The sequence below is a fragment of the Dipodomys merriami genome, unplaced genomic scaffold (genome assembly GCF_024711535.1).
Source record: "Dipodomys merriami isolate MVZ:Mamm:240054 unplaced genomic scaffold, mDipMer1.0.p SCAF_42, whole genome shotgun sequence".
NCBI classification, from domain to species: Eukaryota; Metazoa; Chordata; class Mammalia; order Rodentia; family Heteromyidae; genus Dipodomys; species Dipodomys merriami.
The window spans coordinates 10,862,501-10,888,135 of record NW_027205826.1 but is presented as its reverse complement, the minus strand read 5'-3'; the positions used below and the strand labels follow the sequence as shown (position 1 = coordinate 10,888,135).

The window sequence follows — 25,635 nt, the reverse complement described above, 5'->3', positions numbered from 1 at the left end:
GACAGAGACCGGGGCAGCTCCAGGCCCCTGGGGTAGGAGCTGAGGCAAGAGAGGTGACAGCAATCACAGACAAGGGGCACCACCTCCCAACCTCGGGGAACAAGGCTGCGATTCCAGGTCGGCCTGCAGGGGCAGCACAGGCCACCACAAGCCAGGTCCAGGGTTTGTCAGCAGCCCAAGATCCGGGTATTCCTTCACCGGTGGCGACAGCCAGCCACACGTCTTGCATTGCTTTCCACCAAACCTCTTCCTGCCCCTCCCCTGGCAGAGCTGTTCCTGGGATTTCCATGACTAATCCGCCAGTTTCCCAGAAATGGAGCCTCAAAGGGTAGCAGCCTTATTCACACTGGCTGTAGGGCTGGGGGTGATGCAAGGGACAGGGAGGGGGCTTTCAAGATGGGCAGGACTGTAGGTCCCCTCCCCAGACTCCTGCCAAGCCCTCAAGCCACAGACAATGTGCACACGGATGTCAAGACAAAAGGATGCCCACACATTATTTCTCTGCAGACAGCTGGCTCAAGAGGATTTAAACTCAATTTGTGTCTACAGAAAAGTGAGGCAGGAAGGCTGAGGGAGCCAGCCTGTGATTAAAATGTCATTCCCATTTGCCAAGAGTCAGGGGCATTAAAAATTCGGGGTGGGGGAGAGACTCCTTTCCTCCCGCGAGGCCACAGGGCCTGCCTAATGAGCCCTGGGAAGAGGAGGGAACGTAAGTTGGACTCACATTTTCCCATATGTTTCAACTTGTCCCTGAATAAGGCATCTTCAGACACAGCAGGGTTGGGATCACCGGTTCCTGGAAAGAGGAGGTACCTGCTGAGGGATGGAGCCCTTTGGGTCTCAGGTACTGCGATGAAGGGAAGGGCAAGCAGCTACCTTGATGAGGTGGGGCAGGGGGAGAGGGGGGAATTCCTGCGCTCCATGGTGGCTGTTCTCAGCCTGTCTTTCCATTTGAGCAAGAGGATAAGGCTTCTGACAGGTGTTGGTGGCTCACACCTGTAATCCTAGCTACTCAAGAAGCCGAGATCTGAGGATGGTAGTTCGAAGCCAGCCAGGGCGAAAAGACACACAAAAAGAGTGCAGGCCTCTTTCCCCGATGGAGGGGTTCTAGAAATACTTTTTTTCCCCCTTGCAAGCTATGTTGTTCTCCTCTGTGAAAATGCTGACTGTCTTAAGAGTGGAGAGCTGGCTGGCAGGGAATACCAACCAGCCACTTCTCTGGCCAATTCTACTTTCTGTGAAGTCATCTGAACAGTTTGAAATGAGTGGTGGCCTGGGTATTTACATGATGGAAGTCACCAGACACCACAAACCTGCCTCCCTCCGCACCCACAGCAGGTTAGCCAATTCGCTAGCACAGCTGTCCCTGCATCCTGATATGCATGAGTCAAAGCAGGAACAAGGCAGACAGGAGATCCCCTTCATCCTTTCAGGGCTACCCTCTGTCCTGCCCAGAGAATGAGAAGGAATGAGAATGGGGCTATGGCAAGAAGGCTATGGCAAGAGTCAGGCCCAGCCTCTGGACTCCCTCAGCACAGAACTGCTTGCATTTCTTACTGCCCTTCTAAAGCCACCAGTTCCCACCCGGCACCTTGGCTAATCCCAAGTCACCTTGCCTGCTAAGTCCCCTTTGAGTCATTCTGATCCATCTCAGCAGCCCTGGTGTCTCTGGTTAATTCGGGATCAAGGACAAGAGGCTCTGTGGAAACTCCCAGATGCACATCTGGTAAAGACTAAGCTCCCAGCCTCTTGCTTACAAATCAGTTGTGTGGGATTTGCTCTGTCCAAGCTGGGATCAGTGGGCTCTCCATCCTTCTGCCCCTCCATGCCCCACTCCACTGCCTGAGGGAGGGGTGGTTCCAGACAAAGCTGCTGAGTCTCTCTGAGGAGATGGGTGGAGTGAGTACAGTGACTAAGAGCCATTTGGCCCACACAGGTGGCAGAGTCCAGCCCCAGCTCAACCTTCTGGTCCATGAATCCCACTAGTACTCCTGCCTAGCCCTTGGCCCATCTCAGCCATTAAGACTTCCGAGACAAAGGACCTGGCTGGCTCTCTTGGACTCAATGCTCCAATTCCTTTTGCTTCAACATCTAGGGCAGGGCTTGGTCCATGGCAGATATTCCCCAGTTACTTAAGAGATAAACAATTGAACCCTTTCCAGATTAATCCTACCCTCCTCCTGTCTATGTATTTGCTCAGTTAACACGTATCTCGCTGGCTTTGCTGGTTTGCTTTTCCCTATCTTCATATAAGACTGCGAGCTCTTTCAGCATACAGATCAAGGATCGCAAGTCCCCATTTGCTTCCAAGTGACATTATATGGTTCGATGCAGCCTCCCCCACCATCTTTCCCTCCCTACTCCCCGCAGAGGTGTAGTTCAGCCAGCCTGTGTTAACCCCCAGCTGTGGCATTAGCAAGAACCCCAGATAGCTTACTCCATAGGAAATGTCCCCTTCCAGCCTGCTGTACCATCTCAGGCCCCTACGCACCATCTGTTTATTCACTCTACCCCTAACACCATGTGTGCAAAGTAAAGCTGGGGTGCGAGTTCCTCACTTTCTCCAGGGTTCTCTGGTGGGAAAGCAAAGTTACCTTGGACCGAAGAGGGAAAGCCAAAGTCATTTCCAACAGCCACACTGCTAGATTTGGATTTCTGGGACTCATACTTCAAGCGATCTGGAAAAGGAATATGTTCCTTCTGTCAGAGAAGTAAGCTCCAGGGCTCCCAGGAAGTATGCTGCAGATTGCCAGAAGCCTGAACCCCTAGAATCTCACACAATTGCACACAAGACACTACCAGCTCTTGAAGAACCAGTGATAATGAAAACGACTGTCTGGTTCTAATATTCTGGAATGTTCAAATGGCAGACAGAAGCTCCCAGAGAGACTGTGGAGGTCGGCAACCCTAGAAAGACCAACACCTCTGTTGCAGTGTGGGACCAACCTGAACGTCCCCGCCCTCTAGTGCAGGACCCTCGCAGAACAGCTTGTTCCTCCCTGACAAACACACAATAGTCTCAATCTCTCTGACTTGCACAAGGTAACCTCCACACCCTTTCTCCATACCCTACCCTAAACACCCTTCCTCCTGAAGAGGAAAGACAGCTAGGCCGGAAAGCAGGGCATCCCATCCTGCCTTCCACTCTGGCAGTTACCATTCTTTCTGTCCTATGGCTGAAGCTGTGCTCTTATCCCTGTAGCCCTGGGCAAAGACCAGTGCTGAACACAGAGCAGTCGTATAGGGGTAAAGGGAAGGTCTCAGTGGGTACACCATCCTCTCTCATCCTCTCTCTCCCTCTCTGAGTCCCAAGGTGTTTCTTACCCTGTTGACAGTATTTTGGTGTCCTCTGATAGAAAGTACGGTGTGAACCATACTTTCATCAGGACAGAAAGGACCTGGCACCTTGGTCTCCAACACAACCTGAGCTCTAAGGCTAAGTCTTACATCACTTCCTTCTTCAGCTATGGGGCAGCAGCCACAGGGCCCACTTGGTACCCACCTCTCTCCAGTGCAAGGAGGAAGTCCCGGTTGCGCTGTAGTTCCTTCATGAACTCCTCGTTCTGCAGGAAAAGCGCAATCCTCTCGTCCTCCAAGTACTGCTTCCAGCGGCTGTCCTGGTCGCTAGCCATCGGCGCGGGGACAGGAGGTATGCTTCCCTCTCCACTCACAGGGTTACCCTGAAGAGGAAGTAAGCATGCTGCCCAATGCCTACTCATTTGTTGACTGTCCTGGGACTTGAACTCAAGGCCTAGGTGTTGTCCCTTCACTTTTTGCTGGTTAATTGGAGATCAAGAGTCTGGCTTTGAACTGCAATCCTTGGATCTCAGCTTCCTGAGTAGCTGGGATTATAGGCATGAACCACCAGCACCTAGCTGAATGCCTACTCTTGATGGCACACTGGGTACTAATATCTATGCACGTGTGCGCAAACACATAACCTTCCCCAGATTCCTCCAGCCCCACCCTGAGGTGCACACCCCCCCCCAATGGGATACACTTGTCAGCCCAAATCCCTAACAGGTCAGAATCTTCTCTGCAGCAGCAAGGGCTTAACATCTATTTTTCCTCTTGACCTCAGATTACCTCATTTTTTCATATATATCCTCAACAGTTCTGAAGAGCCTTGCAAAGTGCTCAAACTCCTATCTTTCCCTGAATCAGCAACCTCACATGAGACACAGATACTTCACAGGACCATCTTGGGACATGCCAGCATCTGGAGAGAGGCTGCCCCTGTCCCTTTCCCAAGGAAGAGAAAAGAAGTGCCCTGGCTCTCTGCTCTTGGCTACCCCATACCCGCTCCCTCCAGCCCAAGGTGATGGCCTCAGCCCGTCTCCAGCCATCACTTTCCCTGAATCAAACAGGAAGCCACCAGGCCCAGACAGGAAGTGAGGCTTTTGGTTCAATGCCCCTTTCCTACACACCCAGAGCAACAGAAATAGCTCAACCAGAGCTTAAAAATCAGGAAGCAAAACTGAATCAAACCAATCGTGTGGGCAAAGAGAGATGCTGGACAGGCAGGTAGGCCTGGAGGGTGGGGAGCAGTTACCTGCATGCTGTCCAGCTGCTGGGGCAGAATACGCAGGAAGTCATCAGGGAGCTTGCCCAGTAGCGGTGGGTTCCAGTTCCGGTAGCGCCTCTGGCTTGCAGGGGGTCCTGAGCTCAGAACATCAATCCTGGGGAAGGGGGTGATAAGGGGAAGTCATCTCAAGGACAGGCCTGGAGGCCCATGACACCAGCTCACAGCCCTCTCTCTCATCATCACAGGCTCTTTTTAATAAGCCTTGGCTTTGGGCTGACAGTCATTGTTCTCCCAGGTCTCTAGATCTCACAGTACTGATGTTGATGTCCTGGATTTACACACAGGGGCTCATGAATGTCCTATGCAGATGGCATGGGTCATATCCTTCTGTGCTTATGTCTCTAGCCCCTAGCACACATCAAGCTTGTGGCTGAGTAACAGGTATGGTCCAAGGAATAAACACAGAAACCCCAGCCTGATGTCTGGTGGTTTATTGGGAAGGGAAGAAAACAGGACCTCTAGAGAACAGAGCAGATCTGAGCTCTCATTCTGCCTTAACCATAACCAACAAGTGGGCTTAGAAAGACCCTATTTATCTCTGGGACTCAGTTTCCTCCTCTAGAACTTGTTGCTTCCCTGCCAAGAAGGAGGGGGCCCTCCTAAGCTGCATCTTGCACAGCCTTCTCTTTGCACTTATTGGCTGATTATCCACCTCGTGTGTGTGTGTGTGTGTGTGTGTGTGTGTGTGTGTGTGTGTGTGTGTGTGTGTAATGTGTATGTGTGTGCACATGTGCTGCATGTGCACTTGCACACAACAGTACTGAAACTTGAACTCAGGGCCTGGACACTCTTCATTAGCTCTTTTAATCAAGGCTGGTGCTCTACCACTTGAGTCACAGCTCCATTTCTGCCTTTTTGGTGGTTAATTATAGCTAAGAGTCTCACAAACTTTCCTGTCCCTGCTGGCTTTGAACCACGAATCTCAGATCTTAGCTTCCTGAATAGCTAGGATTACAGGCCTGAGTCACTTATGCCCAGCTGGAAAGCTTTTTTTTTTTTGCCAGTTGTGGGGGCTGAACTCTGGGCTGGGGCGCTGTCCCTCAGCTCTTCAGCTCAAGGCTGGCACTCTACCACTTGAGCCACGGCGCCACTTCTGGCTTTTTCTGCTTATGTGGTGCTGAGGAATGGAACCCAGGGCCTCATGCATGCAAGGCACTCTACCACTGAGCCACCTTCACAGCCCTTTTTTTTTTTTTTTTAACCAGTCCTGGGGCTTGAACTCTGGGCCTGAGGGCACTGTCCCTGAGCTTCTTTTGCTCAAGGCTAGCACTCTACCACTTGAGCCACAGCGCCACTTCCAGCTTTTTCTATGTATGTGGTACTAAGGAATCGAACCCAGGGCTTCATGAATGCAAGTCAAGCACTCTACCACTAAGCCACATTCCCAGCCCCAGCTCTTTTTTCTTTTTTTTGAGTGGTGCTCAGGACCCACTCTTCCCAGGCAAGGTGAATGACAAGGACCTGGGCCAGGACAGAGGCTCATCCTCAAAGTAGGGCCGGGGGAGGGGGTGGTGGTGAGGCCAGCCTGCAGCTGCCCTGACCCCCCAGGCTCCTGCCCTGGCCCAGGCCTAAGGGCAGCTGGAGCCAGGCCAGAATCTCCCCCACAGTAACTCGGCAGCCTGCAGCGTGGCAACCGCAGGCCACGCGTCCTGCTGAATCAGGGAAATGACACACTGAGAAGGCAGCCGGGCTGGGGGCAGTGGGGGCTGCTCTCTCAGGCAAAGCCTGGCTTTGATTTGGCCTCCCCAGCTCCAGGAATCCCGCCCGCCCCCTGGCTGGAGAGAAGCTTTTCCCCAGCTGCCTCCCAATGTGGAAATAACTTCCTTTTTCTATTTTGGGTTGGTTAGCTGGGTGGAGGAGAGGGGAGGGTGGGGTAGCAGCAGACGGATAACCAGCTGCTAAGTGCTTGCTGCTTAGGGCCTGGAGCCAAGGGAACCCCTCAAGCTCGGGCCACCCTCTGGCTACAATACAGACAAGAAGGCAGCTGAGGACTCCCAATCCTGAGCCACCTCTGCCCCTGAGGAGGCTTCTTTTCCTGCCAAGGCCTGGGGGGTGGGTGCTGGAAGGGGGGGTTGAGGGGAGGGTGTCTGGCATTTCTCAGGGCCCAGAAGATCACCTTCCAGCCACAGGGAGCAGAAATCCTCTCCAGGGTCATTACCCTTCCTTAGGCCTCAGGGTAGTCATCTGGGACACAGTGCCAACCCACAACATCTTACAGAGAGGAAGCGCAGGGTTAGGTTGTACCTGGACCCTCTCGAAGTCACTTTGTTACTGAGAGGCCCAGATGGGTGGGATAAGATTAGAAGAGCCCCTGTGGTCTACCGGAGTCTCCCCTGCTAGCTACTGAGCTCTGGTCCTTGGAGGAAAGACAGGAGGCCCAGCCCCCTCCAGGCCTGGCCGTGGCAGAGATGAGGTCACCCACAGCTGCTGGAGCAGGAAGGGGTGTGGGGCAACCAAGCCCAGGCAGCCCAGGCAACTCCACTGTGGTCAGAAAGGAATGTCAGAAATGAGCTGAGAGGCAGGAGAAACACACACACACACACACACACACACACACACACACACACACACACACACACACACACACACACACAAGAAATGAGCTGAGAGGCAGGAGAAACACACACACACACACACACACACACACACACACACACACACACACACACACACACACACACACACACACACACACACACACACACACACACACACACACACACACACACACACACACACACCCAACAACAAAAACTTCCAAGGCTGTAATTTCAATGGAAAAACAGCAGGCGGCCTATGGCCTATTGCCGAGGGGTCCTCTCAACTTCAGAGACTCAGACAGATGGAGGAATGTCAGGGTGGGGGAATGAAGGAGGCTGAGGCAGGGGAGGATTCCCCCTCCACCCCCAAAAAAACTTTTAGGGCTCCAAATGACAGAGCTACAAGCACCTTTGGAAGTGTGCAGAGAGAATGTCAGACCTGACTGGGAAACATTTCAGAGACAGTTAGGACTGAGTGAGATCCACATGAGCCAGGCCTTGTCCCAGGCCTGCAGATGGATCATCCAGGGGAAACCTGGCCACAGAGATCCTGGCATGCCAGGCCCGCTCCCGTGGCACGCTCCTACCTCTAAAACTCAGCCCCGTGCCAGGCTCTGACACACATTCCAGTGACCAGATGACAGAAAGGGGACCAGACATGTTCCCCTTCAAATCTGACCACGATCCAAGGCCCAGATTCCTAAAACTACATGACCATGCCACTTTTCAGCTCACACAGCCCCTTCAGCAGTTTCTGTAGCTATGGGGTAAGATGGAAGCTCCTGGGAGGCCAAGTGACCCCAATAATCTCCAGCCACTCCAGACTCATTGAGCTGTTTCATACTTCCAGAAGCTCCCCAGGAAGTTTCCTCTTTCTTGTTGCCAGTCCTTTGCCTGGAACACCTCAGGCTCATGCTAACATGTGTGGTTTCAAGTCACAGCTTGGATAGTCAGTCACCTTCTCTGCCTCTGTGTCTTTGGCTCCCCTCGTTCTGATCTCCATGGACAAGAGAACCAGACAGTGTAGCTCATCTCTGCATCGCATACAGGGCTGAGCATCTGTGTGTTGCAGGGGACTCAATAAAGGCTGGAAGTGAATGTCTCTATGCACAGGCTGAGTAAGACCCTGGAGCTGACCCAGGGGGAGACCTAGCCTTGCAGGGACATGGCTCCCCTGACCAAGTGGCAAGGCTCTCCCTCTGGTGAATGCTGGACTCTGAGGAAGCCTTGCCACTGGTCTCCATATTCAGGGTCAGAGCTGAAGCTGAAGGCCAGCCAACTAGTGCAGCTGGGGGCAGGAAGAGCAATAAACCACTAATTATAACCACTGATTATAGGTCTGCTCTGTTCCTGGTACTGCACTAAGTGTTTCAAATGCCAAATCATATCCAGTCCTCAGAACAGTGCTAAAATGCAAATTAGGAATCCCATTTCAACTGGGTGCTTTAGTGACTCATGCCTATAATCCTGGCTTCCCAGGAGGCTGAGATCTGAGGATAGTGGTTCAAAGCCAGCCCAGGCAGGAAAGTCCATGAGATTCTTATCTCCAAGTGACACTGTGGTTGAAAGTGGTAGAGCCACAGCCTTGAGCCAAAAGACCTCATAGACAGTGCCCAGACCCCAAGTTAAAGCCCCACAACTGATCCCCCTCCCCTTCAAAAATCCTATTTCACAGATGAGACAAATGAAGCTCAGCGAGATTAAGGAATAAATCAGAGACCACATAGCAGAGACACCCAATAAACCAGAAATTTAGCTGATGAAAAGGGGTGGGGAAAGCAGTCTGCCTCTTTCTGACTCTACAAGTGAGTCTAGTTTTCTGCAGTGTGTCCACTCCCAAATCAGCAAAGCCTTAATTTCCTGGGTTAGACCCCTGCACCTCAGTCAAGGGCAACAATGTGGCTGAAGCCCACAAGGTCTAAATAGAGTCTCTCGGGTCTTAACCTGGTGCTGTTTGCCTTGTTCCCAGTGGGGCTCTCTCAGTGGGCTGTACTACCCCTTCCTCACAGCCCCATGCTAGGTCCAGTGGGCTAAACACCACACTGCTCAGAGCAGGGGAGGAAGGACGTGACCTAGGCCCATAGGATATCTGCACTGCCATTCCCTCTTGCCATACTCTCAGTTCTCCCTTCTGAAAAGCAGGCAGAACCACTCTACCTAACAACCTATTAGTCTCTGAACGGTTATATAAAAGCATGTTGGGAAGAGAGGGATAGGGAAGGAGGGAGGGAATGAGGAAGGGGAGGAGAAGGAGAAGAAGGAGGGAGAGAGAAGAAGGAAGGAAGGGAGGGGTAAGGGGAGGGAAGTAAAAAAAAGGAAGGAAGGAAGGAAGGAAGGAAGGAAGGAAGGAAGGAAGGAAGGAAGGAAGGAAGGAAGGAAATAGGTAGGTAGGTAAAAGAAAACCTGGGCCCTGTGACCCACCATTCCATGCTACATGTCCTGTCAGGTCCTGTCCAGCCCCACCCCACTGACCCCTATTTCCCACCCCAGCACTATCTGTATCCCTATACCATTCCTGATCTTTTTTTCTTTTCTTTTCTTTCTTCCTTTCCTTCTTCCTTTCTTTTGGTGGTACTAGGGCTTGAACTCAGGGTCTAGAGTCTAACACTTGAGCCATATCCCTTGACTTTTTGTTCTGTTTGTACTGGGGCTTGAACTCAGGGCCTGGGTACTTTCCCTTAGCTTTTAGGCTCAGGGCTGGCACTCTACCACTGCAGCTAGAGCTCCATTTCTGGTTTTGTAGTGGTTAATTGGAGATAAGAGTCTCATGGACTTTCTTGCTTGGGCTGGCTTCAAGCTGTGATCCTCAGATCTCAGCCTCCTCAGTAGCTAGGGTTACAGGTGGGAGCCACTAGCACCTGGTTGTATTTTGTTTTTGATATAGCATCTCACTAACTTTGCCTGAGCTGGCCTCAACATCAAGATCTAGCAGCACACCATAACATGGATTCTGGAAAACAAGCAGCTCTCTCAGCTCTAGGACCTGGTTGACAGCCAGTTTTATTTTCAGCTTCCAAATGACAGAGTCCCTAAGGAACTTCACAGTCCACTCTCCTGCCTCCTGTGACCAAACCATCCCAAGAAAAGAGAGACCTTCTCCCGTTACACAGGAATCCTCCCAACAAAGCTGAGTGTGATAGTGCACACCTGTAATCTCAGATGTGTAAGCTACGCAGAGGGGGGTAGAACAGCAAAAGTGAGTCCCTATCTAAAACCAAAATGAAAGCAAAAAGGTGTTGAGGAGGGGTGGCTCAAGTGGTAGAGCACTTGCTTAGCAAACAAGAGGCACTGAATTCAAATCCTAGTACTGCCCGCCCCCCTCCCAAGTACCCTTACATCTCTACTCCAGCAATGACAAATAGATGGTCATTCCATCCATTTGTGTAGCCATCTGTTTGAGATTCCCATCTGGACTCATCAGGAAGGAGCACAGTGATTAATTAGTAAAAGTTCCCATGGGGCTGAAGAGGGGAAATGTCAGCACACATCCTATGTGCTGGTCCTTCTTACTCCAGCCTCTCCCTGGACTCAGCTCCCAGAAGGCAGAGGCTGGGCCAACCTTCACTGGGTCCAATTTAGCATGGGACATACTAACTAGCCTAGAGGAGGAATTGCATAACTCCTTGCTCTCACAATCCCTATACGCTGTAAGATCTTGTCATCTAGCTAAACTGTCTCTTGCTACGGGAGACACCTGTTTTACTGAGATGTCCATCTAAATTTCACCCCGTGTTGGCACACAAGCGACCTTCTGGTCTGTTTCCCGCTCATCTGCACTGAGACGAGATGAGTTCTCACCGAGGAGGTGGGGTTGGGGGAGCCAGCGGGTAAGGCCTGTCGAACATGTGCATGTGGTAGGCAGGCGGGGAGTACACAGGCGGTGGCTCTTCGTCAGAGCTATCCGGCTCCAGAGTCCTTTCCAAGATCTAAAGCAAAGACAATGGAAAAAGAAATATTATAATCCATCCTTAAATGTAAATGGCATCCAGACAAAACCAAGTGCGGTTCCTTATAAGGAACCCTGTGCGTCGCTGAGGGAGTGTAAATTGATACAACGGCTTCTTTGGAAAAGTGGCCTTTATCTACGAACTCTACCTCAGCCCTACAAATCCAATGGACTCAGCAGAAAGGAAAGCACACATCTCCATAGGAATGTTCATGACAGAATTAAGCATCCAAGGAAGGTTCAGGAACAGGCCAAACACTGCCAGGTGCCAATGGCTCATACCTATAATCTTAGCTACTCAGGTGGCTAAAATCTGAGGATCATGGATCAAAGCCAGGCTGAACTGGAAAGTCTATGAGACTCTTATCTCCAGTTAACCAACAACAACAAAAAACCAGAAGAGGAGTTGTGGCTCAAGTGGTAGAGCACTAAGCCTTGAGTGAGAAAGCAAAGGGACAGTGCTTAGGCCCTGAAGGCCCTGTACTGGTGTGTGTACACACACACACACACACACACACACACACACACACACACACACACACACACACACACGAACAGGCATAACACAGAGATGAGAAGCAGAGCAGTGTGAACTCTGGGATGGATAAGGAAAGGAAAGAACTCGTTCTGTTGAGGATGGTTCTTCATCTGACAACAAAGTGCATATACACTGTGAGATGTTCACTGCTGGGCTACACATTTGTGATTTGTGTCCTTTTCCTTTTTATTTATTTATGTATTTATTTTTGCTGGTCCTGGGGCTTGGACTCAGGGCCCGGGTGCTATCCCTGAGCCTCTTTGTGCTCTACCACTTTAACCATGGTGCCACTTCCAGCTTTTTTTGAGTAGTTTATTGGAGATAAGAGTCTCATGGACTTTCTTTCCCAGGCTGGCTTTGTTTTTTTTTTTTTTTTTGGTCGGCCGTGGGGCTTGAACTCTGGGCCTGGGCACTGTCCCTCAGCTCTTCAGCTCAAGGCGAGCGCTCTACCACTTGAGCTACAGCGCCACTTCCGGTTTTCTGGTGGTTTTATTGGAGATAGGAGTCTCACGGTCTCTCCTGCCCGGGCTGGCTTTGAATCGCGATCCTCAGATCTCAGCCTCCTGAGTAGCTAGGATTACAGGCGTGAGCCACCAGCGCCCGGCTTCCCAGGCTGGCTTTGAATGATGATTCTTTTTTTGTTTGTTTGTTTGGTCAGTCGTGGGGCTTGAACTCTCTGGGCTTGGGTGCTGTCCCTGTGCTCTTCAGCTCAAGGTGAGCGTTCTACTGCTTGAGCCACAGCGCCACTTCCGGTTTTCTGGTGGTTTATTGGAGATAAGAGTCTCACTGACTTTCCTGCCTGGGCTGGCTTTGAACAGAGATCCTCAGATCTCAGCCTCCTGAATAGCTAGGTCATGAGCCACCAGCGCCTGGCTGAGTGACAATTCTTGTTACCCACATTGCTGTCTATTATCTTAACCTCCAACAGCTTGGCAAGGGAAGACTTGGATCATCACACCCATTTTGCAGGTGAGGAAACTGAGGTCCAAGTTAATAAAGCAATAGCAAAAGTCACCCACTGGTATTAGAGCTGAGACTTCCATTTGGACTCTGGTCTTCACAGCTAGGTCTAACCCTCAGGTGCAATGCCTGACCAATCATATTACACAGAGCCTACTCATCCTTCTGGACTCTTCACTCAGGGGCCAGAAAGAAGGGCAAAGCTTGGGTTTCTGCCACTTGGGTTGACTTAGACCCTTCTTCAGAAGCATCTGGGACAAGAGACCCCTCCATACACACCATGGTCTCCTGTTCATCCTCATGGCTCTGCTTCCCCACCATGGCTCTATTCTCATCTCCCCCAAGTCTGAAGAACAGGGCAAGGTTCAGAGGCTGTGTGAACCAGCCTCACATTTAACTCCAAGTGAGTGTGTAGAAGTTGCTGCTAAAGCTGCCTCTGCAAGTCTGGGCTGGGCTGCGCTGGCACGTCTCCGCTCTAGACCAGCCATGCCTGGCACACAGTGCCTCCAGGAACACCCCAGGGGTAAGCATGCACACATGAGCACACGCATGCGCACACCGCAGTGCTCTGTGCACACGCAGCCAACCCGACCCTAGGAGGCCTCCTGCTCTGGAATGCGCTAACGTTCTTTCCTCTGAGGTGGAAAGTATTTAAACAGATGCTTCTGCAGGGAAAGAAGAATGTCACTGCTTTTGGGGCTGCTGCTCTGTTTACCCTGTGTTTCCACAAGAAGGAGGTGGCGGTGTGTGTGGGGGGGAGGGGACTGTAAGTGCTGTTCCTGCTGGACGGCAAATTCCTCATGATTCCTGATTCCTAGCATAGGGCAGCAGTTCAGTAAGAACTGGTTCCCACAGGGGAACCCGCTACCCTGCCGTCACCCCGTTCCTGAAGGAAGGGGTTCCAGGCTGGGGCTGGTCTAGTTGCATGGGAAGGAGAGCTCTGGGGGAACTATTCCCAGAGGAAGCTTGCTGGGGGTTTCCTGTGACTATCAGCCTACAGCATCAGCCCCCACAAACCCACTCCCTCCACAGCACAGCCATGGAGGCACAGCTCCTGCAGACAGGAATGGCTCCAGAAAGGCAGATTTCCCAGGCCCAGATGTCTGGCTTCTCACATGCTTTATGAAGCCCCCAGCAGCAGTTGCTAGTGGCTGGAGCCATCAGGATGAATCCTGGCTACCCAAGAGGCTGAGATTAGAGGATCATGGTTCAAAGCCAGCCTGGGCAGCAAAGTCTGTGAGACTCTTTTTTTATCTCCAAGGAACCAGTAAAAAGCTGAAAGTAAAGGTGTGGGTCACAAGGTCCAATGACAGCTAAGGGACAGCACCAAGGACTAGCACAAAGGAAAAAAAAAAGACAGCTCCCGCCTTTGCAGCTTCCTAGTCTCTCTCTTTTTCCCACCAACCACAAGGAACGGATTCGTTTGGCTTTAAAGGTGCTGGAGGCTCTATGGCCTCCTAGCTTACCTCATTGCGGGTGATGGATGGCTGCCAGGTGCTCTGAGGGGGGCAAGGTCTGGGCCATTTATCTGACAGGAGCTATTTCTCTGTGGCAAGGATACCCCTTGGGCCAGCCCACCATCCGTCAGGCTCAGGGCAGGGGCTTTTTCCAGTCAGCAGTTATTGTCATTCCAGCTGCTGCTCATAAATTTTCTGCAGCACTTTGTGCTGGCTCAGGAGCTGCCTGCTGATGAGCCTAGGCAGGGCTCCAAAAGGTGGGGGCTGGCGGAGGACCTAGGGGGAAGGGATGCTCAGAAGGGGCCCAACCTGGAGGAGTATAACCTTAGGGGAACGGGTGCGCACCCCGCAGGTGAGTCAGAGCTGGGGAAGCCCCATGGGGAAGCACGGGGCTGTGGGCACCATGCATAGATATGGGAGCACACAGATCCTTATCTATCCATGAGGAGGGTCAGGATTTTCTCATACTTCCTCTGCTGGCTGATTAACAGGCAGGTCAAAGGAGTGGGTTCCAAGGAGGAAAAAAGGTGCTAGAAAGCTGTACAAAAAACAGCAGCAACGTTGATCCATCCAACGGACATTCCCTGAGCACCTGCTACCTGCCTGGGAGCTGCAGGCCATGCAGGTGACTCAGGGACAGGCACCACCGCCCACGGGGCTTCTCATCCCCTGAAGACAGAATTCCCCAGGGGTAGGAAGAGGCTGGCCATGCAGGATGGCTCTGACTGATGGACAGGCGCTGCCTGCAGAAATGCCCAAGGCCATATCTGGGTCTAGGTTTTTCACTGTGAAGAGGACTCACATCCTGTAATCCGGGCTACTCAGGAGGCTGAGATTTGAAGATTGCAATGTGAAGCCAGGCCAGGCAGGAAAATCCATGAGCCTTTTATGAATGACTGACCGTGACTTCTGCTGCTTCCTGACCACTTATTTCCAAATAAGGAAGGAAGGTTGCTTGCTGACCAGAACCATTTGATCGGAACCCAGCCAGCTCAGAGGAAGCTGTGCTTTTGGTGAATTAGAAGCCCCAGCCTGCCTACCTCGGGAGGGATGCTGTCCTCGGAGTCCGAGCTGTCCTCGTAGGGGCTGCCGGCCCCCGCCTCCAGGTTCATCTGCAACAGCTGGTCGATAGTGGCGTCCACGGCGCCGCTGTTGGCACGGAGGACGCACTCGATGATGTCGTAATCCATGTTGGGGAACATGGTCTTGAAGTCGTCCATGGCCTGGTTGAACTCCAGACGCCGCACCTGGCGAGCTGGCCGGCTATTGTTGAGCTCCTGCGGGGCGGCATTGGTGCCTCCTCCGGCCCCAGTCCCGGGGCCCCGCGCCCCAGCGGCCCCGCTCCCACCGCTCCCGCCACCGCTGCTGCTCCGGCGGAACAGGCTGGTCATTTTGCTGAAGTGCTTGGGGAGAATGTTTCCTGCCGGCCGAGCGGTCCCCGCACCCACCGTCCACGGCTTGCTTGCTCCGAGGGTGCGGGAAGCTCACTCCTGCACCTCCCCTGCGCGAGGCCCAGGCTCAGGGTCTGGAGAGTGCGCGCGCTGGTGGTGGTGTGTGCGGGGAAGGACCCCAGCCAGCCCCTTCGGGAGGGGTCCTGGTCCTATCGAGGTGGCGGCGGCGGCATGCGGGGCTGAGCTGTGCGGGAAGCTGGGCATCAGGTCATCCACACCCCCGGGGCATCTTGTCGGCTAGGTCCCACCTGAAATGGAGAAGCCAGGGTCAGAGGTGAGCAGACATGAGCTTCAGGGGGCAGCCAGGGAGTTGGTTATTAGAAAATAAGAACGGGGGAGAGCCTCCCCCAACCTTCAGCCTAGGGGGAGACCTCCTTTCTGCTATTTCTCCAATTGCCATACTTAGCATCCCCGCCTCCCTTTTTTTTTTATTGGGGGTGGCAGTGCAGAAATTTTGCAGGATTATGTACGTGCTAAGCAAGCGCTCCACCTCTGGGCTACACCCCCAGACAGGTCATAGCTCCTTTCCAGCAGACCAGAGCTACAGACAGCATGGCCCGCTCTACCCCAAAACATCCTAAACCAGGGCTGGGAAGGTGGTAGAGCGCTTGCCTTGCATGCATGAGGTCCTGGGTTCGATTCCTTAGTACCACATAAGCCAAAAGAAAAAAGCTGGAAGTGGCACTGTGGCTCAAGTGGTAGAGCGCTAGCCTTGAGCTGAAGAGCCGAGGGACAGCGCCCAGGCCCCATGAACGGACTCCCCCCCCCCCAAAAATAAAAAACATCCTAAACCTTTTGTTGTTTTTTTTTTTTTTTTGGGTCTGGTCGTGGGGCCTGAACTCTGGGCCTGGGCGCTGTCCCTCAGCTCTTCAGCTCAAGGCTAGTGCTCTACCACTTGAGCCACAGCGCCACTTCCGGCTTTTTCTTATGTGGTGCTGAGGAATCGAACCCAGGGCCTCGAGCATGCAAGGCAAGTGCTCTACCACTGAGCCAACTTCCCAGCCCCCATCCTAAACCTTTATATAGGTTAACCTAAGACAACTCTGAGATGTTAGCTGGTAGCCCCGCAACCCCCTCCCCCTCCCCCTCCCAGCAGAACCAAAGGGAGTAGGAGCCAGGATTTGAATCTAAAAAGAACATCACTGTCCCAGCCGCTGGCCACAATCGCTACCCATCCTGACAAAGACCCCTGAGGACCAGATGGGCATGGAGGGGCTCAATGCCCTCTGGTCACTTGCCTCTCTAGACCCTGTTTCCCTCCACTTTCTGCACCACCATCAAATTTCTCCCCACTTGGTGGCGTGGCCCTTGTACAGAGCCCCAGTGAGTGCAGGAAATGCTTCCTATCACCAGGAACTTTCAGCCTGAGACAGGAAACATCATTTGCATCCATGAAGAGCCTGGGGCTGATGGGGTCACTCAGACCCAGACCCCACTTTTGGAGAGCAGAGATCAGGCCCTAAAATGTAGAAACAGCAGGATACTTGAAGTCATCTCCTCTGTCTTCATTTTCCCCCCACCCTCTATGTTAAGCTGACAAACTCTGTGGGGTTTTTTTTCTTTCTTTTTTCTTTTTTTGTTGGTCCTGGGGCTTGAACTCTGGGCCTGGGCACTGTCCCTGAGCTCTTCAGCTCAAGGCAAGCAATCTACCATTTGAGCCATAGCACCACTTCTGGTTTTCTGGTGGTTAACTGGAGATAAGGGTCTCATGGACTTTCTTGCCTGGGCTGGCTTTGAACCATGAGCCTCAGATCTCAGCCTCCTGAACAGCTAGGATTACAGCCATGAGCCACCAGCGCCCCGCTGAGGATTTTAGTTCTTATATCCTCAGTGTTCACTGGCTACTCAGAACCCACATGCTTTTGGTTTTCCACTTTCAAATCTAATCCACCTCTGGAATTAGGCAGACATCCAGCAGTTCGCAGAACTGGAGTCAGTTGACAATTTCCATGTCCTTCCAAGGAGGTAGAGATGAATGATTAGATCCTCAGCATGGTGGCACCTGAAGCCACTGAACCATGAGGGGACTGGGAATCAGTGGCAGCAATGTGTGCTCTGCCCCTCCATGGCCCTTCACAGCCCTCAGCCCCACCTTGCTCACGCCCTCAAGCATTGGACTGCTCTGATTGAGACAAGAAGCATGCCACTGATTTGCACACAGGAATGTTTGTCCATCAGCTGTTAAGCTAGTGTGCCCAGTCCTAGAAAAGGAAGACTAGATTCACACCCATTTTATCAAACAAGAGTATCCTTTGATGGAACAGTCCCTTAATATGCAAACTGACAACAATCAGGCAACAATGGCTCATGCCTCTAATCCTAGCTACTCAGGAGGCTGAGATCTGAGAATCATGGTTCGAAGCCAGCCTGGGCAGGAAAGTCCATGAGACTCTTATATCCAATTAAGCACAGAAAAACCACAAGTAGGAGCTGTAGTTCAAGTGGTAGAGCACTAGCCTTGAGCAAAAGGAGCCCAGGGACAGCACCCAGGGCCAGAGTTCAAGCCCCAGAACAGGCAAAAATGAAAAATAAATAAACACATGGAAAGATACTACTGTGTGAACTCGGAGCCTTGTGCTTGTTAGGCAGGTGCTCTACCACTTAAGCCAGGCTTCTGAGCTCTCAAGGCTGTCTTGAAGAACCATATTGTCTTCAGTTGTGCTCTTATCCCCACTACCAAACTCAGACCCTCTGCCCCAGTCAACCTGGTCATGGCACCCCAGACTCAGCTCAGTCATGCCATGCAGATGTTGAATGGAAAGTCAAACAGAATTAGTCAGAACTAGACAGGTTAATTATGTTAGGTCACATCTCTGTTAGGGCAGAATATGTCTAAAATCATCAAGTCTCAACTTTCTCCAGCTTATCCCAAGACTAATTTTCTTCTTCTTCTTTTTTTTTTTTTTATTTTTTCTTTTTTTTTTTTTTTATTTTTTGTGAACACACTGTACAGAGGGGTTACAATTACATGGGCAGGTTAATGGGTACATTTCATATCAAGCATTGCAGCCTCCTCCTTTGTTTACCCTTCACATCCTTTCCCAGCCTCCCCCCCATCACCCAATCCTCCCTGATTGCCCCCCCCCCGCATCTTTTTTTTTTTTTTTTAATGCTGGTCTAGGAAGAGGCTTGAACTCAGGGCCTGGGCACATCCCTTAGTTTTATTGCCCAATGCTGCTACTCTACCACTTGAGCCACAATTCCACCTCTAGCTTTTTGGTGGTTAATTGGATATAGGAATCTCATACTTTCTTGCTTGGGCTAACCTCAAACCACGATCCTCACATCTCAGCTAGGATTACAGGCATGAGCCATTGTTGCCCGATTGTTGTCAGTTTGCATCTTAAGGGACTGTTCCATCAAGGGATACTCTTGTTTGATAAAATGGGTGTGAATCTAGTCTTCCTTTTCTAGGACTGGGCACACTAGCTTAACAGCTGATGGACAAACATTCCTGTGTGCAAATCAGTGGCATGCTTCTTGTCTCAATCAGAGCAGTCCAATGCTTGAGGGCTTGAGAAAGGTGGGGCTGAGGGCTGTGAAGGGCCATGGAGGGGCAGAGCACACATTGCTGCCACTGATTCCCAGTCCCCTCATGGTTCAGTGGCTTCAGATGCCACCATGCTGAGGATCTAATCATTCATCTCTACCTCCTTGGAAGGATATGGAAATTGTCAACTGACTCCAGTTCTGCAAACTGCTGGGTGTCTGCCTACTACCAGAGGTGGATTAGATTTGAAAGTGGAAAACCAAAAGCATGTGGGTTCTGAGTAGCCAGTGAACACTGAGGATACAGAACTAAAATCCTCAGCAGGGCACTGGTGGCTCATGGCTGTAATCCTAGCTGCTCAGGAGGCTGAGATCTGAGGCTCATGGTTCAAAGCCAGCCTAGGCAGTAAAGTCCATGGGACTCTTATCTCCAATTAAATCACAGAAAAAAGCCCAAAGTGGGGCTGTGCCTCAGGTGATATAGAGCGCTAGCCTTGGGCAAAAGGAGCTCAGGGACAGTGCCCAGGCCCAGAGTTCAAGTCTCATGATTGGTGCGCGCATGCATGCATCACACACACACACACACACACACACACACACACACACAACTAAAATCCTCTCCCTCTTGGAAATGCATGCTAACATAATAATATGTCAATGTGTCTCTGTTTATTCTTTGCATATACTACTGTACGTAAGTTTACTCAAATGTGATCAAACTCCACATTCTATGCCACCACATTTTTCTACTTAATATTGTAGTCATCTTCCTGTGTCAAAACACAGAGACTACTTTATCATGTTTAACGCTTCAGTGGTAATGTGTTGACTGGGGGAAGCATGATTTATTGCCCAACTCCATCTATCACATCTCTGCCCAGAGAAACAAGCCACCGCCCGGGGAGGCCAAAGCCATTTCCCAAGGAGAAACAGAAAGATGGCCTCAGCGATGAGCCCACAGATCGCTTACAAGAATGAGCATGGGAAAGCGGCCCAGTATGCACAGTCACCCACAGCTGACTCCAAACACCTTTACCTCTTTCACATCTCCCCATGCCCCAGCTTAGCAGGAGATAGGCAGGATGCTTCTACTCTGGCTTTGCCATAATGCCCTCCAAGGCAGGGCTCCACCCTGGTGGCTGCTTTTGTCTTGGGGTCTGGGAACCCATCCTAATAGGGCCAGGAGGGCCCATGAGTCATCATACATAGGGGTTAGAGCTTTGTCTTAAGGCCCTCTGGACTAAAGCAACCATCTCCCTGCCCCTCAGATCATTCAGTACGAAAGACGAGGACCTACCTTACCTTCTCATGAACCATCACTCAGAGAAAGATGCCAGGACCTGGCCTACCCCATAGAGGAAGAAGAAAATTGGTGAGGCCTACATTTTTCCCATGAGCAGCCCTCTGGACAAGTCCCTCAGGCGCTAAGCCTCTGAATGTGGAGAAGCCCAAGAGCCTACTATGGACAGTACAGTGAGCATGCGCTAGCCAGACCCAGGCTGCTGCTCAAGCTCTGCCATGCCCTAGCGGCAGGGCAAATTTCCTGTCTGCTCCGTGGCTCTACATGGCCCCTGTAAGTGTCCCTGGTGTGGTCTCCCTGCAATTGAAACATGATGAGCATGTTTCAACGTGCAATTGCTCTCTGAACATGGTGAGCTGCCCACATGTCGGCTCCCCAGGAGGCTGGTGAAGAGCTGGGAGCAGGGCTGGCCAAGCTGCTCCTCAGGGGGCTGAAGTGAGGGAGGGATGACTTGGGGGACACTCTTCCCCGGCATCTGGAATGTCAACCCCTGGGATCCCTTTCAGCTATCTGGAAGGAAATGCCAATACTCTCTGTCCCAGGGGAGGCCTTGCTGGTCTGGGCATCTGGTGACAACCCAGCTCAGGCAGCCTCTTCCATGTATGAGAGTCCACCCCCAGTGTAAAGCCTTGAAAAACGTCATTTTTATGTGCGTGTCGCAGCATGTAAATGGCTAACAATGCTAATCCATCCCCCCAACCCCCACCTCCTTCCACGGTATGGTAAAGAGACTAAGACCCAAGACCAAGAGGGTACAGAGCAAGCAATAGAAAATCATAGACTTTTCCACCAATTTGCAATAATAAGGATTGCAAATAGTAATGGGAAGCCAGGCACAGTGGCTCACGATTATAATCCCAGCTACTCTGAGGTGGGAATACACCTGCGAGATTACCATCAGGAAGATCACAGTTTGAAGCTAACCTGAGCAAAAAGTTAGGAAAATCTCTTTCTCTACTGAAGGCAAAGGGAATGGTGTGACCCAAGTGATGGTAGAGGGTTTAACTGGCAAATGCAAAGCTCTGAGTTCAGTGCTCAGTAATGAGTGCAATGACAACAACAACAACAACAACAAATAGAAGGAAGGAGGAGGGCTGGGTAGAGTGCTTGCCTAGCATGCATGAAGCCTTGGGTTCAACTCCTCAGTACCACATAAACAGAAAAAGCCAGAAGTGGCACTATGGCTCGTGGTAGAGTGCTAGCCTTGAGCAAAAGAAGCTCAGGGACAGTCTCCAGGCCCTGAGTTCAAGTCCCAGGCCTGGAAAAAAAAAAAAAAAAGGAAAGAGGGAGGAAGGAAGAAGAGTAACAGGGAACTCAGGAAAGTAATATAGATAGAGCTGGAGATACAAATATGCCATGTCCACAGGTCTCTACAAGGCCTGCTTTTGTGGCTCTCCAAAGTAAGGCTGGCTATAATGAGCACCCCATGTGTGAGAGCGGTGAGCTTGCTAAGCATAAGCATAAGCATAAGCAAGAGTCTGAAGCCAGGGCATAGGAGTAGCTAACAGGGCAGGGCAAGGCAAGGCAGGGCAGGGCAAATCCTCATTCCCGCTTCGATGAAAAGCTGTTTAACTCTTCAGCAGAGGGGTGAGATGCCTCGGGTTTCCTATGCTATTGTTCCAAAGATTGGTTAGCAAAGAGAAGAGCACAAAGACCTTCAGCCAAGTGGAGACTTTCTTCCTGGAGTGGAAAAAAGAAGAAAGGATGGGATGAGAATTGAAAAAAAAATAGGAAAGAAAAGCAATTTAAAACCCACAAAAAAATGAAGACAGGCAGCTGTCTTAGGTTTATGCATCGTGCTAGGTACTCTCACTTTGATTTCTTTTCTTTTTTTTCTTTCTTCTTCTTCTTCCTCCTCCTCCTCCCCTTCCTCCTCCTCCTTCTCCTCCTTCTTTTTGCCTGTACTAGGGCTTGAACTCAAGGCCTGGGTGCTAATCATTAGCTTTTTTTGCTCAAGGCTGTTGTTCTAACACTTGAGCCACAGCTCCAAGTCCTGCTTTTTGCTGGCTTATTGGAGATAAGATTGTTATCAACTTTTCTGCCCTGGCTGGCTTTGAACTGCAAGTTCTCAGTTCTCACCCTCCAGTGTAGTTAGGATTACAGACATGAGCCACTGGTGATCACTTTGAATCTTTATTACAACTCCTTTCTTCTTTACTTCAACTCCCTATCTCCAGAGCTCCATTTATATAGCTGTGGAGACTAGTTCACAGAAGACAGGTAACTTGCCCAAAGTCACACAACTAGAGAGACCAGAATTAGCAACACCTGCTTCCTAAGAGTCCAAAATGAAAAGTAAGGTTACAGGGCTAAAAGCCAAGGAGCCTGAGAAATAAAGCCACGTGTTCACCAGGCGGGGGGCTTCCCCAGACAACCCGGGGGAGGTCTTTTGGCACAGCTCCAGACCTGGCTCTGTGACCTTGGGGAAACCATGTCTCTGAACCCCACTGCTGAGTGCTGGCAGGGAGACGGAGACGACCCCTGACTGGCTTCTGATGAAGGGAGTGAAGCAAACCTGCAGAGCCCCGTTAGACTTCCCCCTGATGCACAGGATGAGTGACGCAGAAACCTCACACCTGTCTTCCCCCAGGTCGCACGGAGCCAGGCCCATGGCAGGCCTCCACCTCCCCTATGAAGGGATCCAGGCCTGGCAGAGGGCGGCCCACAGCCAATCTCTAATTCCCATTGTGAATGACGGCCAAGGCCTGAGTCACTGTGAGCCTGGCCCAGGGAGGCAAGCAGGCTGCCCCAGCGTGGTCCACCTGGCCTTGCCCAAGGTCATCCCAGCCAGCCTTCCTACCTTAGGAAGGGTCAGGTCTGCACAGAGGAGGTGAGGGTCTGGGAGCCAGAGGCCTGGGTTCATATTCTCTAGCAATGAGTGGGCTGGGGGACAGTTATTTCATTTCTGTGAACCTCAGCTTCCTTGTTGGTAGAAATAGGGATAAACCTACTTGTGGGAGGAATGCTGTGGGGGAATCTATGTAGTGGGACAAGTGGGGCCGGCTAGGGCACAGGCCCCTGACTGTTACGTTACCCCAGTTACACTCCATCCTTGAGCCATTGCATCCATACCCGTGGCCTTAAATCCACATGAGGCCAGGCACTGGTGGCTCACACCTGGAATCCTATTCAGGAGGTTGAGATCTGAGGATCAAGTTTCAAAACTAGTCTAGACAGAAAAGTCCATGAAACTCTTATTTCCAATGAGCCACCAAAAAAAGCTAGAAGAGGCTCAAATCGTAGAGAGCTAGAGTGAAAAAGCCAAGGGAGAGCTAAGCCCAGGCCCTGAATTTAAGTTCCAGTGCTGACCAAGGAAGGAAGGAAGGAAGGGAGGGAGGGAGGGAGGGAGGGAGGGAGGGAGGGAGAAAGGGAGGGAGAAAGGGAGGGAGAAAGGGAGAGAGGGAGGGAGGGAGGGAGGGAGGGAGGGACTGGGCACTGGTGGCTCACAACTATAATCCTAGCTACTCAGGAGACTGACATCCGAGGATCGAGATTCGAAGCAGGTGGCAGAAAAGTCCCCATGAGACTCTTATATCCAATAAATCACTCAAAAAACAGAAGTGGTGCTATGGCTCAAGTAGCAGGGTACTAGCCTTTAGCACAAAGAGGCTCAGGGACAGTGCCCAGGCTCTGAGTTCAAGCCCTATAACTGACAAAAAAAAAATGAAGGAAGGGAGGAAGGGAAGGAGGGAAGAAGGGAGGGAAGGAAAGAAGAAAGGAAGGGAGGGAGGAAGGGAGGAGGGACGGAGGGAAAAGATCCACACTTGCTTCAATCTGGCTCTCATACTTTCCGATCTCTCCTGTAGACACAACCATGACTCCACACCTGCAGTCTACCTGCCTCCTCCACACAGATGCGCCTGTCCAAAGCAGCTCAAAGAGGGCCTTGTCTGACGTCATGATGCACCCCTCCCACAGCCTGCTCCGCCCTGCCTTCCTTGCCTCTGTCCACTGCAGCTCCACTGCTCAGCTGATGTTTGGGGGGTCATCATTGAGAGCCTTTGTGGTCTTAGAGTGCTAGAGCGAAAAAGCTGTGGGATAGCTTATGGATCCAATTCATAACAAGTTCTGTTTTCCATACCTTCAAAATGACTTCAGGGCTGGGGGTGTGGCTTCACAGTACAGAGCTCAGCTAGTACCAGCAAAGTCCTGCCATCCAACCTCAGCACCACAAACAACAGCAAAAGACTTCAGTACCTGGCTATGCACCTGGAAGACTACCATCTCCCCAGATCATTTCCCTGCCTCAGCCCACCTCACCTCCCTTTATGTCATGGTGGCATGCCCTTCCTCACCCCAAAGCCTCAATGACCCTCCATGTCCCCAGAACATAACCCAGAGCCTTATTGTGTGGCCTACCAGGCTCTGTGGTCCTGCCCCTGCCATTACATGCATATGAGCACACACACAAGCAAGCACATAGACACCTATACAAATGGACCTTTACTCTCTCTCCAGCCACCCTGTGTCCTGCCAGTCCACCAAGAGCCAAACACACCACCCTGCATCCTGGGGTTCTATTGTATCCAGCATCTGCCATGGTCTGCTCCCCTTACGTGGGGGGGGGGGGTAGCTCTATCTATCCTATTTCCCAGAATTCTCTGACCTTTGCTGGTCTTTGTTCTCTGTGATAGGCACCTGGATAGCACATTTGTCATTGAGCTCCTGGAGGGCAGGCCCGTGCCTTGTTCAATCACTGCAGGGTCCCCAGAGCTAAAGCAGTGCCTAGCAGGGTCATCGGATGCTGAGCAGATGGGAAGCAAAGAGGACAGGCAGGACAGAGAAGCAGAGGAATCAGTAACTGGGTTTTCTTTTCCCTCCCTCCCTCCCTCCCTTCCTTCCTTCCTTCCTTCCTTCCTCTCTCCCTCCCTCCCTTTCTTTTTTTTTCTTTTATTTTCTTTTATTTTTGGTCATTCATGGGGCTAGAACTCAGGGCCTGGGCGCTGTCCCTGAACTCCTTTGCTCAAGGCTAGCACTCTACCACTTTGAGCCATGGCACCACTTCTGGTTTTCTGGTGGCTAATTGGAGGTAAGAGTCCCAAGGACTTTCCTGTCCAGGCTGGCTTTGAACTGCAATCCCCAGATCTCAGCCTCCTGAGCAGCTAGGATGACAGGCGTGGGCCAGCAGCCTCTGGCCAGTAACTGGGTTTTCCAAAGCCCTTTCTTCACTCTACATTCACAGGAGGTGCAGCTACCCCACGTGCCACAGTGACTGGGGACAGAGCAGTTGGGCCACAAGGCTGAGACCCCAGGAGCTTTCTGCCATCTGCTCTTAGGGTCTCTTCTTGACTAGGCTGATGGCTTCCAGTCCCTTTCCACACCAGTATCAGCTCCAGGAGGCAGAAGGGAGCTCCACTCTCAGAGCTGAC

The 25,635-nt window shown here is 51.6% G+C and overlaps 1 protein-coding gene across 1 annotated transcript in view; it reads right to left on the bottom strand.

The window, feature by feature from the left end:
- The window catches only part of Cuedc1 (CUE domain containing 1), a 96,461-nt gene that overhangs the window by 6,587 nt on the left and 64,239 nt on the right, over nucleotides 1-25,635 (bottom strand). The window contains exons 2-7 of the mRNA XM_069993225.1: nucleotides 15,067-15,725; nucleotides 10,924-11,051; nucleotides 4,553-4,679; nucleotides 3,503-3,680; nucleotides 2,595-2,678; nucleotides 725-796 (exon numbers count right to left, since the gene is read on the bottom strand). Of these exons, the coding sequence (XP_069849326.1) occupies nucleotides 725-796; nucleotides 2,595-2,678; nucleotides 3,503-3,680; nucleotides 4,553-4,679; nucleotides 10,924-11,051; nucleotides 15,067-15,417 (940 nt within the window). The 5' untranslated portion in view covers nucleotides 15,418-15,725. The remainder of the gene's footprint in view (nucleotides 1-724; nucleotides 797-2,594; nucleotides 2,679-3,502; nucleotides 3,681-4,552; nucleotides 4,680-10,923; nucleotides 11,052-15,066; nucleotides 15,726-25,635) is intronic.